General features: G+C 36.0%; 1 protein-coding gene across 1 annotated transcript; it reads left to right on the top strand.

The window, feature by feature from the left end:
• The first annotated feature begins 1 nt into the window (after window position 1).
• LOC146734297 (CUB domain-containing protein 2-like) lies at window positions 2-3,423 on the top strand. The gene is made up of 5 exons (XM_085508560.1): window positions 2-35; window positions 258-415; window positions 983-1,079; window positions 1,539-1,859; window positions 3,182-3,423. Exons 1-5 carry the CDS (start codon window positions 2-4, stop codon window positions 3,421-3,423), a joined length of 852 nt encoding a protein of 283 aa, XP_085364686.1.
• The last annotated feature ends 10,999 nt before the right edge of the window (window positions 3,424-14,422 follow it).

The following is a 14,422-nucleotide window of genomic DNA, read 5'->3' as shown; positions in this document are numbered from 1 at the left end:
TATGCATCGATATTGGATTGTAACAGTAAGAAAAGGTAAAATGTACGATTGTTGATTGTTATTGGCTTGCATCAAAATAAAGGAAGTAAAAACAGATGACTGCATATCTTATTACTAGACCAGCTTTTATAAGGAAACCTTCACACTTTTTACAGTGCTATGAATGGTGAATTCAATTGTATATATTACCTCCGAAATCAGTGCATGACATCTCAACTGATGAGGTGATTCATAGTTGTTTTGTCCCATTTTACTAGGTATGAGGATAGCAGTAACGTTTAAAAAATTTCACCTTCAACGATCATGTAATAGTGTTCAAGATAAATGTTTTATGGATTATGTAGACATCTATGACGGTGCCGATACAAACCAAACTAGACTGTTCCATTACTGCGGGGACCAGCTGCCACCGAAGGTGAGCTTTTCATTTTTACTGGTATTTCAACTATCATGTTCAATGGTACGTGACCATCAATGCACAGGGAAGGCTTGATAACAGAAATACTTCGTATTCGTGTACAGCGTGGCGTTTATGAAATAATTAACGTTTACGTAATACGCTGACATTTAATTATCGACTCCCAGCAGGTAATCATAATGTCAGTGTACTTTTAGGTTTCATATTTGTTTCTATCTGCATGAACGTCATCGCTCGATATACACATATAATGCAAGCATCATAAAGTATTAGTGTATTAGTGTATTTGGCTTGAATTGGGGTAGACATAAACTGTCTATGTCTAAACAAACGCAAAATCAATTTACTGATTTTCATGATGATATATGTAAGCAGGGCCTTCTGACAGCTTTTGCATGTTTTTATGCCGACCAAATTCGTTCTCACTACATACATATGTGTATGATCGGCGATATATCTGTTAAGTAGCTAATATGCACTAAATAGCATAAAATGTTGGTTTTATTCAGCGAAATAACAATTAAGTTTACTATAATAAAAACATCCAGATTATCACTTCCACAGGAATATATATTCAGTTCGCAGAATGAGATATCAATAATCTTTCACAGCGATGCTGAAATAACAGGTCGTGGGTTTTCACTATACTACGAGGAATATGGTAAGTACGTTATTAAAAGAGCGTCGTATAGTGTATTATTTTTGAATATATATATATATTAAAATGTGAGTGACATGTATTGTCACATGCATTTGTGCTCATGTCGAGGAAGTCATAGATGAGTTCCCTGTGGTATTTAGTAAGAATTTCACCATTTGTAAGTTTTTAAAAATTTTGAGAAGAAAAACGTTTACTGTCTGCTTGTCGTATATGTAGTTGCGTTGAGTGTGTCTTCTAGTTATGTCGTAGATTAAATCTTTCTAAAGGCTGAAAGAGGAAATATTACAAGTGCGCTGAATACACGTATGAGACTTTCGTCTATGTATTAATTGTCGCGTCTACAGAGCGCAATTGATGACACATCGCATTCATTCTACTGCGTTCACCTATATTTATGCGAAATGAATACAGGGAATACTGGTCAATCAAAATAATATTGAATTCCGTTGCCTCTTCAAGGTTTATCGGCGTGTCCACGTTCGATTGGTCACAACGCATTACCAAACTCAATAACCGTCAATATTCCACTGAGTAATGAAGTCACTTTTATTGACAAGAATCTCCAGATGTCTTGCTCGGGACGTGTGGTTGCATGGCGTTTTGAGAATGATCAGACAAGTACTTCTGCTGTGCGTCTTGGAATCTATCGACACCAGGACGGCGACACGTACATGCTAATTGGACAGAATGTTATTAGTTATTCCTATCTAACAGTAGGGGAACACTTTGTTAATATCTCTGAAAATGAACAGATTATCTTTGAAAAAGGCGACTACATCGGTGAGAATAACTTTGTAAAGTATTATAATTATTGAAAAAAGAATATAACTGTATAATTGCATTGTATGATTTATTATTAACATGTAGATACAGACGTAGGTACGAAATTAGATACCAATGTGAACATATATCGTAAACGAATAAGTGGCTGGTTGATATTATAAAGTTAGAATATGTCAGCTCTGTAACAAATGTATATGAAATAACTTCTATTATAGGTTGGTATTGTGATGGCATTTGTCCATTTTTCACTGCAATGCGTGACTCTTGTGTGGACGGTCTTAATATAGTACATACTGACTCACTAAGCGATATACATTCAACTGTAATAAATGTATCTAATGAGCTGAATACGTCTTTGTCCATATCTTTGGCTGCTCATATAGAATCCAATGGTAATTATAAACTTTCATATTTGTTACAAGTGCAACTTCTGTTGATTTAATTAATTTGGCGTAGATTTTGTGGATAGGAATACTCATGTCACGGTATACGTTAGAGAGGGTGAATGATATGCCACACGTTTTAGCGTATAAGGCAAGTTATAAGTCACAACACAAATAACTGACAAGAACAAAAACAAATACAACTGACAAGTACACTACACTACATCGTCACATCAGAATAATATATGAACTAAATGGTACACATGAAGTGATGCCAAGGGTTTTGAAAAGAGTGAGAACATACTACTCCACATACAGCACCCGCAATCTATCATTCTGAATCACAATTGAATGATTTCTTTACGAAATAGAATAATTATGTACATCAGATATTGCTGGTACCTGCTGGTAAACAATGTTGTTTAACCACAAGCAGATAATATTCGTCAAAAATCGTGCAACAAATTCTTGGCGACGGAAAACATAAGTCTGCATAAGTACAACATTAATGAGCTTGACAATTTCTACCCCCGGGTAGAAGATAGTTGGATGTTCCTGAAATAAAAGATGACAGTAAAATTTAAATTACCGAGCACTGTCGGAAAATGTGTGGTGTCTTTGACGACCTAGATAAGATGAACAGATGTTTAGCCATATGTAGTTTTTATGACTTTAGTGTTATGTAACATACTGCCAAGCTTCGATTTCTGCTTATACAAATATTGACCTGTAACAGTATTTAGTTGCTTAGTTTTCATGATTAAACCAGTTGCTGCTTTGTGTTTAAATTAAACACATCTCGTATCAGTCTCCTCACGACCCGAACACTTTCCTACAATTACTTGGTCCTCAGAGTCACATTCAAGGCTCAGATCCAATCAGATAATATTTAACGTATACAATGTTTTTTTTATCCCGGCTACTCTTGTTTTTCAGTTTGTCAGAGTGATGAGTCAAATCTCGAGTTGGATAGAAACATGGTCATTCACGTGGATTGCGTGAGTTCATTTGCATCGGTCAATTTCCCAGGTCAATACTATCCAAATGAATATTACTCCTGGGACATACGGGTGCCAGAAGGCGACGTTGTTGGTATCTCATTCGTTGAGTTTGAGTTGGAGGACCGAACGCCTTCAGGACAATGCCTTGACTACGTGCGACTAAAAGAAGGTACGTGACTGTAGTATTTAGATTTATTCCATATGTCATGGTAGTTCAGTGTAATAAAGCAGAGTAATACTTTTATATATATTTCCATACTGTGTAATAACAATCTCTGCAATATGATTGGTCCATTCAATCAGACCGAACCTTCGATATCATATTCGAAATATTGGTAGTTTTACAAAATTTTTTTTGAATTATTATTGATAATTACCTTAATTCAAACTATAAAGCACCCGGAAAGGCAGACCTTCACCAAGCAGCTAACTTCACCTGAAACAAATGCCCTGCATTTATGTTATCTACCTTTGGAATCATACATTACTTCGAATGCTGTTTCCATGGCATACATACATACATCTCTACCAAATTGTATTAGATTGGACAACCATTCCTGAGAATTACATGGACATGAAAATAATTCCCTCAGTTAATATTACCATGGTAATCTCTACTAAATCTGATCGATTGGTCCTTATTAAGGACACACTTTCCTGTTGATTTTATGAAAACCACCAATGACCTTTTGAATTATGAATGAAAAAAATCATTCCCGAAATTGATTTGTTGTTAACCCTGTACCAAAATTATATACGTCGGGCAAACTTTCCCAGGAATTTTATGAGATTCTATCTACAAGCCAACAAACCTACACTACCGAAAACATAACCTTTTGGCAGTGATAATAATTCTGGTAGTTTCAGATGTCGGCTATGACGCTTTTGTAATATAAAGTCGCATGGATTTGAGACTTCATTTCCAACTTTCTTAACCTCAATTTCTCGACACAGAAATGTTTTTCACTATTTCGCGCGCCAATTATTGACAAATTGTGAAACGGTCTGGCTGAAATATAGTGATATAGTCAAAAATAAATATATTCCTTATATTGCAAAAGGGTACGCTACAGGTAAACGGTAATCATCTATGTTAGTTTGTCGGATAAATAAATCTGATAATATAGAGATACTCCTGTTTTCTCCACGCACCTCTATACAACTGATATTACTGTGTTGATTAACACTTTTTTCTAACGTTACCTATTACTCCAAGCAGTTGACGTAGTTGTTTCGTCAATGATTATTTGGTATTTGCTTTACTACTCATAATATAAGAAATAAAACAGTAGTAGTAATTCATGACACATTTGATTTAATAGATTATACTACATTGACATTTTTTGTTATTATTGACAGTCAATTATGACGCGTTCATTTTATATCTGGTACGTTGGCATAGTAGATGAATACATGCACACAAATCGTATCAAAGACATCACTTAATGTATTGAATGTTTAATTCCATAGAAGTTAATGAAATTACTACAATAATAGGAGATGACATTTGTGGTAATGATAATATTCCTGCTGTGACGTCATTTGGAAATGCATTAACAGTTGAATTTTCAACAAATGGTATGAACAATTATCATGGATTTGAAGCAGAGATTGTGAGCTGTGGTAAGTTCCTCTATTAATTAAACCAAGCAGAAGCGTCACAGTTATCGTTCATGCAATCATTTTTCTTGTAGTTTGCTTCAACGACCTCAAATGTGTCATCATGATACATTTATCATGTTCGTGGTTGTCGCCGACCAGCACATTGTTATGAAAACTAGTACAATGTAATACTAATGAAAAAAAAACAAGTCGTGATTTGAATGCAGCTTGTTGATTAATTATTTGGCGTGAACACTGCCAGACGTCACTGTTGCTCCTGCTGGCACCGGGCATAATGTTTTATTTCTTTTTAACAAACAAACTTTAATAAACTAATGATTATCGTTAACGTTTGCGACCATTCATGTCTTGTCAGGATGTGGATGTCATATGTATGGTTCGAGTGGCAACATTCAATCGTCAGTCACCAATTCCAACAGAAGAGTTGACAAAAGTGGATCGGTTACCTGCACTTGGAACATTACTGTTCCCAATGACCACGGAATAGACTTGAATATTGCTCAAAGCCAGTTACGCAATAGTCCAAATGATGATGGCAACTGCGAAAACAGTCTAGAAATCCTAAATCAACATTCGAAAATGATAGCGAAGATCTGTTCACCGAATGAGCTTATTTCAAAATCAGTGATCTCAATATCGACGAGTCAGGTTATTATCAATATGCAGATGAAGGATGACGTCACAAAACTGATTGCTACATTTCAGTCGGTTCCCAAGACTCGAGGTTAGAAAGAGATCTTGCGAAATTAGTATCGAATATGTTCTCATCTTTTTCTGTTAATTGTATTTCATATTAAAGATACAATATAAACGAAATTAAGTATTTTTAATTCTGTTGTTCAATACTCTATACTGTATACTAAATCGGTACAGAAAGAGTTGCGTTTGCATGACACGCAGTTGTATTTGTTAAATTAAAATACTGACAAATGTATGTTGTTGTTTATCTATTTATATTTAGATTGCAATATGATATTGACCGACGAATCGGGAGAGATAAAATCGCCGAACTATCCAGGGCATTATCCCCATAACGTCAGGTGTTCATGGTCAATAGATGCAGGAATAGGACACGCTATTGTTGTCCGATTCATAGAGCTGGCACTTGAAACTGCTGAAAACGGCGAATGCAGTGACCAACTATTGCTGTATGATGGTTACAATGTATCCACAAATCAGATTATGGAACCTCTGTGCTTCTTCAGCGAAAACTCAACTCGTGACTTGGTGTCAAGTGAACAGTGGTTGTCCCTGGTATTCACGAGTGATTCCACAATAAGTGGTACAGGTTTCTCCTTGGAATACCAACGCATTGCACGTGAGTAAATTCTGTAACTGCTGGCAGTGTCCGTCTACTATATCCTAAGCCATTGATCGTTGTTTGAAACACGTGCAGATAATAATGTTGACAGCATGAAATTTTACTCTGTATTTATAGGTGCATGTCCACCAGGCTACTCTATGGGGTATGGAGGTAACTGTTACAACGTTGAGCAGACTGACAAACGAAGTTGGTATAGCGCACGTTTCAAATGTCAGCAATACCAACATTCAGACATCATAGTATCTGATACCGAAGAGGAGCACTTGTGGCTGAGGGCATTGTTTGAAGAATCCGTCTCCACTGACAAATTATGGATAGGTATGATCTGGTTAATTTTTGACACATGTTTTATAGATGCAAGATTTGGTACTCCGATGGAATGTGCAATGATTATTGCAATTGCTGACGAATATTGTTCCAAATTAAAATGCGCAACTCTATTTTCGTTGAAATTTATGTTAAATTGTTAAATATTAATACATCAAGTGGCGGTCGACGGCATGATGGTGGGCGACGCCTGTCCGCGTTTGGACCTCATAACAATTGGCCGGGAATTAGTGAAAATCCAATATTTTATTCGATAAAAATCGAAATTTCTAGAGAAATATGTCTTCTTATGAAATCCGTATAGCTGTATTCCTCCTCGCTATGCCCTCGGCGAAATACGGTCGCATCACATTTGTTATTAAATATAAATATGTATTCACATCCAGGAATGACCGACGATATGGAGGAAGGGAAATGGGAATGGGTGTATAAATATCCCGTTGATGATTGGTTGATGGGAACAGAGAGATATTGGGAACCTGGTGAGCCTGATGAATTGGATCCCGAACCACAGGTCCCAACTGGGGCTGAAGAGGACTGCGGGGCCCTGGTGACTTCGAATAGAGTCCTTGCTAGTCTTTACTGCGAGAAGTTATTAGGTTATATTTGTGAATTTCGTGAGTACCCTTATTCATAACGTATTGATATCAAAATCAATTGAGCTACATGAAAAAAACACAGTCCGCGACAGTTGTTTTATTCATAGCCGCAATCGATAAACGGTGCAATGTATAAAAGTAATTTTGCAGTGGTGCCAACCGACGTGTCTGGTGCAATGAAAACAAATCGTATTGTTTAGTCTAAATATACATTTCGTCTATAATTTCATACTCGCTTCAATGCGCACATGCAAAAACGATATTGAATGTTATCAAGAATGGAACAAACACAATTAAATTTTCCTCATTGTAATAAAAGTATATCCACCCCGCTAACTCCGGCTAGGTTGTCGTAACGCAATTCTTTTACGTATATCACCGGGAACTTATACTCAGGCGTCGTGGTCTATTGCGGTACAAACACGCAGTCAAACACCATGCCAGTAACACACATTAATATACGACACCCGGTGTGTGTGTGTGTGGGGGGGGGGGCGGATTACCAATTCGCAAACATGTTCTCTCACATGATATTTTTGATATATTCAAATGATTTATTCGATCCCATGCCAATCGAATGAAACAAAAACATGTTAATATCACGATAACCTGATAATTATAAACATGTTTTGATCACAGTGATAATCTGCCACAGAACCAATCGTTAAGTCTGTTAATACCACACTCACATATAAGCTAGAAACTGGTAGGTTTAAAACATTAATAATCAGTCATTTGTATACATAATGGTCAAGGTTCAAGTAACATGTTTGAAACATGTTTAAAATCTGTTAAATTTCAACCTAGTTTTTACATGAGCCAAGTTGGGAATATCTTCAAATGATTTAATTTGCTTTGTGTGAACGTACCCTGTTTTAAATGTTAATATTATGTTACTTCTGAACTTTAAATTAAGATGCTAATGATGTTTGAGTACTTATTAGATATAACATATCTTTGATCCAAAACATGCTGCACTGAATGGTGCTCACGGAAATATTGCAAAATCAATTTAGTTTTTGAACTTCAATATTCATTTTATTATTTATTAATTTCTCACAAAATGGCTGCCTTCGCACATCTAGAAATCACAGACTTCATAGACCAGGCTTAACGGTTATAATTTACTAGTATTTCTATAACTATGAATGAAAACAATTTAGTGATTTTCCCCCCCATAAAGTATCCCTTATTTATGATTTCACTGACCCTTGTTTAATACAAGACCATCTTTTCTCCATAAACACATGTGCCACCATCCAGTGCTCAAACAAGTTTATTTTTTTACACTCCTCCCGATAACAATGGGCGATAACAATGGATATAACACGGTTACTTCAAATATAATAGTCTAATATAACTTCAGTTACCATTCAGTGATTAACGTAGATACGAACACAGTAGTAATCATTTGATATATGGTATAGAGATGCCATACCTAGTAATAAGGAACATCATACAATACTGGTTAATTCAAACTCAGAAGACATTCACACATGCAATAGAATGAAAAAGAAATATATGTGTTTGTTATAATTAAACATCCTATAATGCCAATCCACAAATTATATTGGTCAAAGTACACAATCGACACATGACATCAAGGATATAATAATAATAATAATAATAACTTTATTTAATTAAGCGCAAAAATTCCAACATATGAAGATCAAAGGCGCTGATACAATAAACAATCAGTCAAATATTAAAAGCACATTTAAATAAGTGCGTTTTCAGTCTGGATTTAAAAATGTCTACTGAAGGACTAGAACGAACAGACAGAGATAATTCATTAAAAAGTTTAGGACCTAAATTTTCAAAAGCACGGTCTTTGTATAACACCTTGGACTTTTTACTACACATCTGACGAGTTTTAATAAGAAACTTCGATTCAGATCTTAAACTACGACTCGGTACATAAAATTCAATTAAATCACATAGATAATTTGGGGCAAAACCATACAAAGATTTATACACTAGTAAAAGTAATTTGAAACAATATAATTATACAATATCGAATCCCCAATAGTACCATAACGTTACCGCTAACAAGAAACTACCGGAAAAACCTCACAACCTCATACTGGTAATTATTAATATAATTTGTTTTACCTCATACGATATCCTGCTGAATCATATTATGCTATTAAATAAAATATGTATATGTAAATCTGAGATTTGAGGAACATCAGACCTTCTGAACTAAAATGCTACATGGCTGAACAACCAGACGTTTCACGACGCTATGTTTTGAAACAATGTCGCATTTCAATTGTTTAGATGGTAGGATATAATCACTACTGTTGAAAGTCGTTTCACGCAGCTCAAACAATTGTTATTGTGTTTGTAGATTTTATGGAGCAATACTTACTGACACCATAGGTGGTGAGTGGTACGCAATTACCGATCCTCACCACCGGAAAACCAATGTTATGAATTTCATGTGTTAAATTATTCATCAGCCACGGTATATGAGAGCAGGCAGTTCACACATGGAACTTTACATATAGCGTTCGGTGCTGGTGTATGATTTATTTGATGTATACCAGAATACGAACGCATGCACTAAACTTTCACAATGTCTTCTAGATGTCAACGAATGCCTTTATAGCAATGGGAATTGCTCTCAACTGTGCATAGACTTATCAGTTGGATATCACTGCCAGTGCAATGCCGGATATTACCTCGTGCCAGTTCACAACAGAGAATGTGTGGGTAGGTCAAACAAGTATCTTAATTAATGTCGTGCTTTCGTATGAATATGTATCAGGTCATGCGTAATATATAACGTAACATAGCCGCAGGACGGCGAGATGCGTACATTTGTTTCAGTGGTTAGTTATTTACAAGGTCATTTACTCGGTATACAGACGTTTGCACAGTTATGATTGGGGAAGAATGGAGCTATGATGCGGGATATTGCCATTATTACAATGATAGCCTTGACTCTACTTCAGGTAAAAGCAATCATTCCATTTTGAATATATGAATAATTGCACAACAATGATATATCGTAAATACTACAATATTAATAATAATATAAATATGTATTAGTTAGTGCATTATTCGTTAGGTAAAGATATACTTTAACTGCAAGCGTATATGAAATGTAATTGCATTTATATATTTTCAAGTTGAGCATAACCTCATTTATTTGTCTTGCAGTTGACAGTGACTATGGTACGTGCGAAGCTAATTTAACTGTACTGAGTGCCCCTATTGGAATGCTGCAGTCAATGAATTACCCATTACAATTCTCTAAGTATATGTCGTGCTATTGGTTGATTGACGTTCCTGTCGGTTTTGCAATCAGGTATTGTCAACTACAAAAGACATTACCCGCTTAATGTTGCAAAAGTGTGTATATATCTGTAAAAAAAACAGTGTGAAGCTACTTACAAGATTGTGCCTGATTGGCTACCTAACCTTAACGTCTTTCAGTCAGACCAATCAAAGAAGAGGTTTGACTGTTCTTTGCAACGTATCTATTCCTGCCTTGAATATATGTTTCGACTCAACTACTGTGATGTGTTAGTAGTATTTATCATGTAGCTTGTTTAACAACATGACTCAAATCAACAAACAAACCAATTACCATTGTCATTAACTCTAAAAAACCGATTGCATCTTCTTCGTCCCCTTTAAAATACCACATTCCTTTGAACGTATGTAAGTACACACAAATAACCCACATTCTAGATATAATTACTGTATGTCGAGACCGCTGTAACGTCATAGTGTTATGAACTACAATAGCCTAATCCGCTACTACACACTCCAACTGATTTACTGATTGCATACACTGTGTTTTTCAGACTATGGTTTATATACCTGAATCTTGGCACATATACTTCTAAGTGTCTATCCAACCTGACAACATACGACGATGGCGAGTACCTCATAAACACATACTGTGGAAGCGTCAACAACGCATATGTTAGATCTACCTCACATCGTTTGCTTTTGGAGTTCAATTCAGGGGATGTGGTGGAAGATGGTGCTGGGATTCTGGCTGTATATAATAGCACTGGTAGGAACCATTTCACATGTCATCCAAGGTTGTCTTATTTGCAAACGACACAAAGCGTGCGCGTACAAGTATCTTGTTAGCATGTGACTACCAAGCCAAGTTTAATTCATCATGACACTATTTTACATAAATGCGTTTCATATATTTCAAATAATATTCTCAAAATTACAGAATGTCCGTTTGGTGAATGTTTTTCTGATTGCGGAAGTCCCAGTCATTTCATTAACGCCAGAGGAGAGTTTGCATCAATGAATTTTCACATGGACGAGTTGTTCTATCGCCCATACAGCAGGTGTCAGTGGACAATCATAGTCAGCGATGCAAAGTTTGTCCATTTAGAATTTCCTGTATTTGATGTACCATCTACCAATCCCAGTGCATGCCGTGATTACGTGGAAGTAGATATTAGTGATATTGGCAATGTTATGAATTCAGTTCGTTACTGTGGTGTGGATGCACCACGCGTATCATCTCTCGGCAACCGCATGAGAGTTACGTTTTCCACCTTCGAATACAACCAAGGAGGAGGATTCCAAGCTTATTATGAAGAAGAAGGTATAACGCTATATTTTATAAATCTGTAATATTAATGCTTTATAAAGGGTGTTTGTGTAATGTCAGGATATCCAATTGTGTGCATACTTAACTGATGCTGGGACTCACTCCTAAATTAAATAACTTATTAATACATATTTTGTTAGCTACCTCAGAAGGAAACGTATTATATCCTTGGCAATGCAATACAATATGCGCTTGTCAATTTCAGGAGGCAATAAAACTTATACTTCTCCGTCGATTGTGAAGTATATTGGTTGACACATATTTTGTTTTCCTAATATCTACTTAGACTGCCCTGGATTTGGTATGGGAGTACGCGAATGTTCTCGGTACCTTCATCTGAATGAAAGCTGTGGATATTTCCAATCAAGCAACTATCCTAATCCCTATCCTGATAACAGCTACTGTGACTGGAACATCGTGGCACCTGAAGGGAAATTAGTACTACTAGAGTTTCTTCATCTCGACATCAATGGTGGTTCAGACTGTCGTGACAATTACGTGAAGATCTATGACGCCGACATGGCAGATCCAAACCATCTAGTGGATACGTTGTGTAACAGCAAAGTTTCCACAACGTTTATTTCGAAATTCAATAGCCTGTATGTTGAATTTGTTGGTGTGCATGCGGACAATGGTATTGGATTCTTTGCTAGGTTTGAAGCATACAGCTTCGTCCCTACTGTTAATTTGAGTAAACCATCCGACCAAGGTACGTGCTTCTCTTAAACTATGTTCCATATCGCTCCACAACTATGATACATTACGTAATTAGTAAGCAACAATTTTCATAACTATGAGTTTCAGATCCAGACGAGACACTTTTCTTTACAGATTACGCATGTCTTCACGGGTGGTATCTGTTTAATGCCCATTGTTATCGTTTCTTTGTTGAGAATTCAACATTGAGTTGGACTAGAGCTGAAGGCAGATGCACGGACATGGACTCCCATCTTGTTAGTATACTAAATAATGAAGAAATGGTGTTTGTTCACTACAGACTGACAACCACGTGGTGGACTGGAGAGATGGAGACATATATTGGTATTGTCAATGTTCAATTAGATCTGTGTGTCATTAGTCTCCTTAGTGTTGCTTACATTGTTAGTCTCACTGTTGAGAATGTCTATATCAATATGTATATAAGACCGATAATCACTACCTGTGCATGAGCGTTTGAGAACACATACTGTGCCGGGCTTTTGAAGATGTTAATATTATTCGATACCCTCCACAAATTTATACATGCACTGTACGTGCCACAACAATGGATACACGTTTTCCTTTTCTACGCACTATTTACTATATTTTTAGGATTCCACAAAACGACAGACGTTAGGTACCAATGGACTGACGGAAACCCCATGTCGTACACCGATTGGTAAGCTGTATTAATTCCCGTTTACCCAGTTTACTTCTGTTACTGTTGGTTACTCAATAACTATAAGTTGATTCGTTCGCATCTTATACAACGTATTATTTCATAGGGCAAAAGATGAAAAAGCTGATGGGACATATTTATTCCAGCCGGATGGCGGAATGTTTGAGCGATGTACGATGATCAACTTAGCTAATTTACATTCAACCGATCATTGGCACGATATCCCATGTGCGTTGGATACCATTGCGCAATATATATGTAAACAACCAGCTGTGTATACAGGTATGAACCTTTCCCGTGTTACATTTGAATATTGTATATTAATGTCCGAAAGAATAAAAATTTATACATAATATATTTTACAATTTTTTAACAGGGGAAAGAATAATAGAAATTATTGTCGATCCTGTCTGGAGTCATCTTGGTATGTACAAGAAAATTGTTCCAGTATTTTCTAGAAGCATATACAAATAACCGAACTTCTGTTAACATTGAACAGTGTGCTATAGTCACACGTGTCTGCTTCTATTTTGATATTTCAGGAAGTCAAGCATGTGATACGTTTCATAAATGTGATGATGGTTCATGTCTCCATTATGCATTTGTATGTGACGGTGCGGAAGATTGCCCTGATGGTAGTGATGAAAGATTATGTGGTACGTACATAATTACAAGTGCTTTGAATGTTGTAAGTGAGCATACGATGTAAATCGCATGTTTAGAGAGCATTTCCAATAGGTTCAACCCATAAGGTGTTGTGTAATCCCATTTCTCTGGGCAGAGTATATTATTTCATCATAATTATGTTGTTTCACACAGAAAGTGGGTGTTCGGAGGATAGTTATCAGTGCTTAAATGGTGGGTGCATATCGATGTCATTTTACTGTGACTTCATTGACCAGTGCGGAGACAATTCTGACGAAGATCATTGTGGTAAGATGCGTAATTGATACTTGTCATGGCATTGACATCAATAACTAACCGTTATAAAAATATTAACGTAATATTGCCTTAAGACACTAAAATATATTATAAATTGTATAGCAAACATATTCGACTGTATAACGACTGTATTCATGTTATTTTAAATAATTCATACAATATACATTTGAATATACGTGTGAATGATAGGAATGTATTTCTAATATTATGCATTTCTGTATTGATGTTCAGTGTATCGCAATTGCACAGAAGACCAATATACGTGCTCCAATGGTCAGTGTATATCGAAAGAAAAACGATGTAATGTAGTTAAAGATTGTTTCGATGGCAGTGATGAAACACTGTGCGGTAGGTATTCGAACCGTCGCAGTAGGTTTGTGTATTACTTTCAG

The sequence above is a fragment of the Saccoglossus kowalevskii genome, chromosome 15 (genome assembly GCF_978046115.1).
Source record: "Saccoglossus kowalevskii chromosome 15, keSacKowa6.1, whole genome shotgun sequence".
Lineage (NCBI taxonomy): Eukaryota > Metazoa > Hemichordata > Enteropneusta > Harrimaniidae > Saccoglossus > Saccoglossus kowalevskii.
The sequence above is the reverse complement of the archived record's forward strand: the minus strand, read 5'-3'. Positions and strand labels throughout refer to the sequence as shown.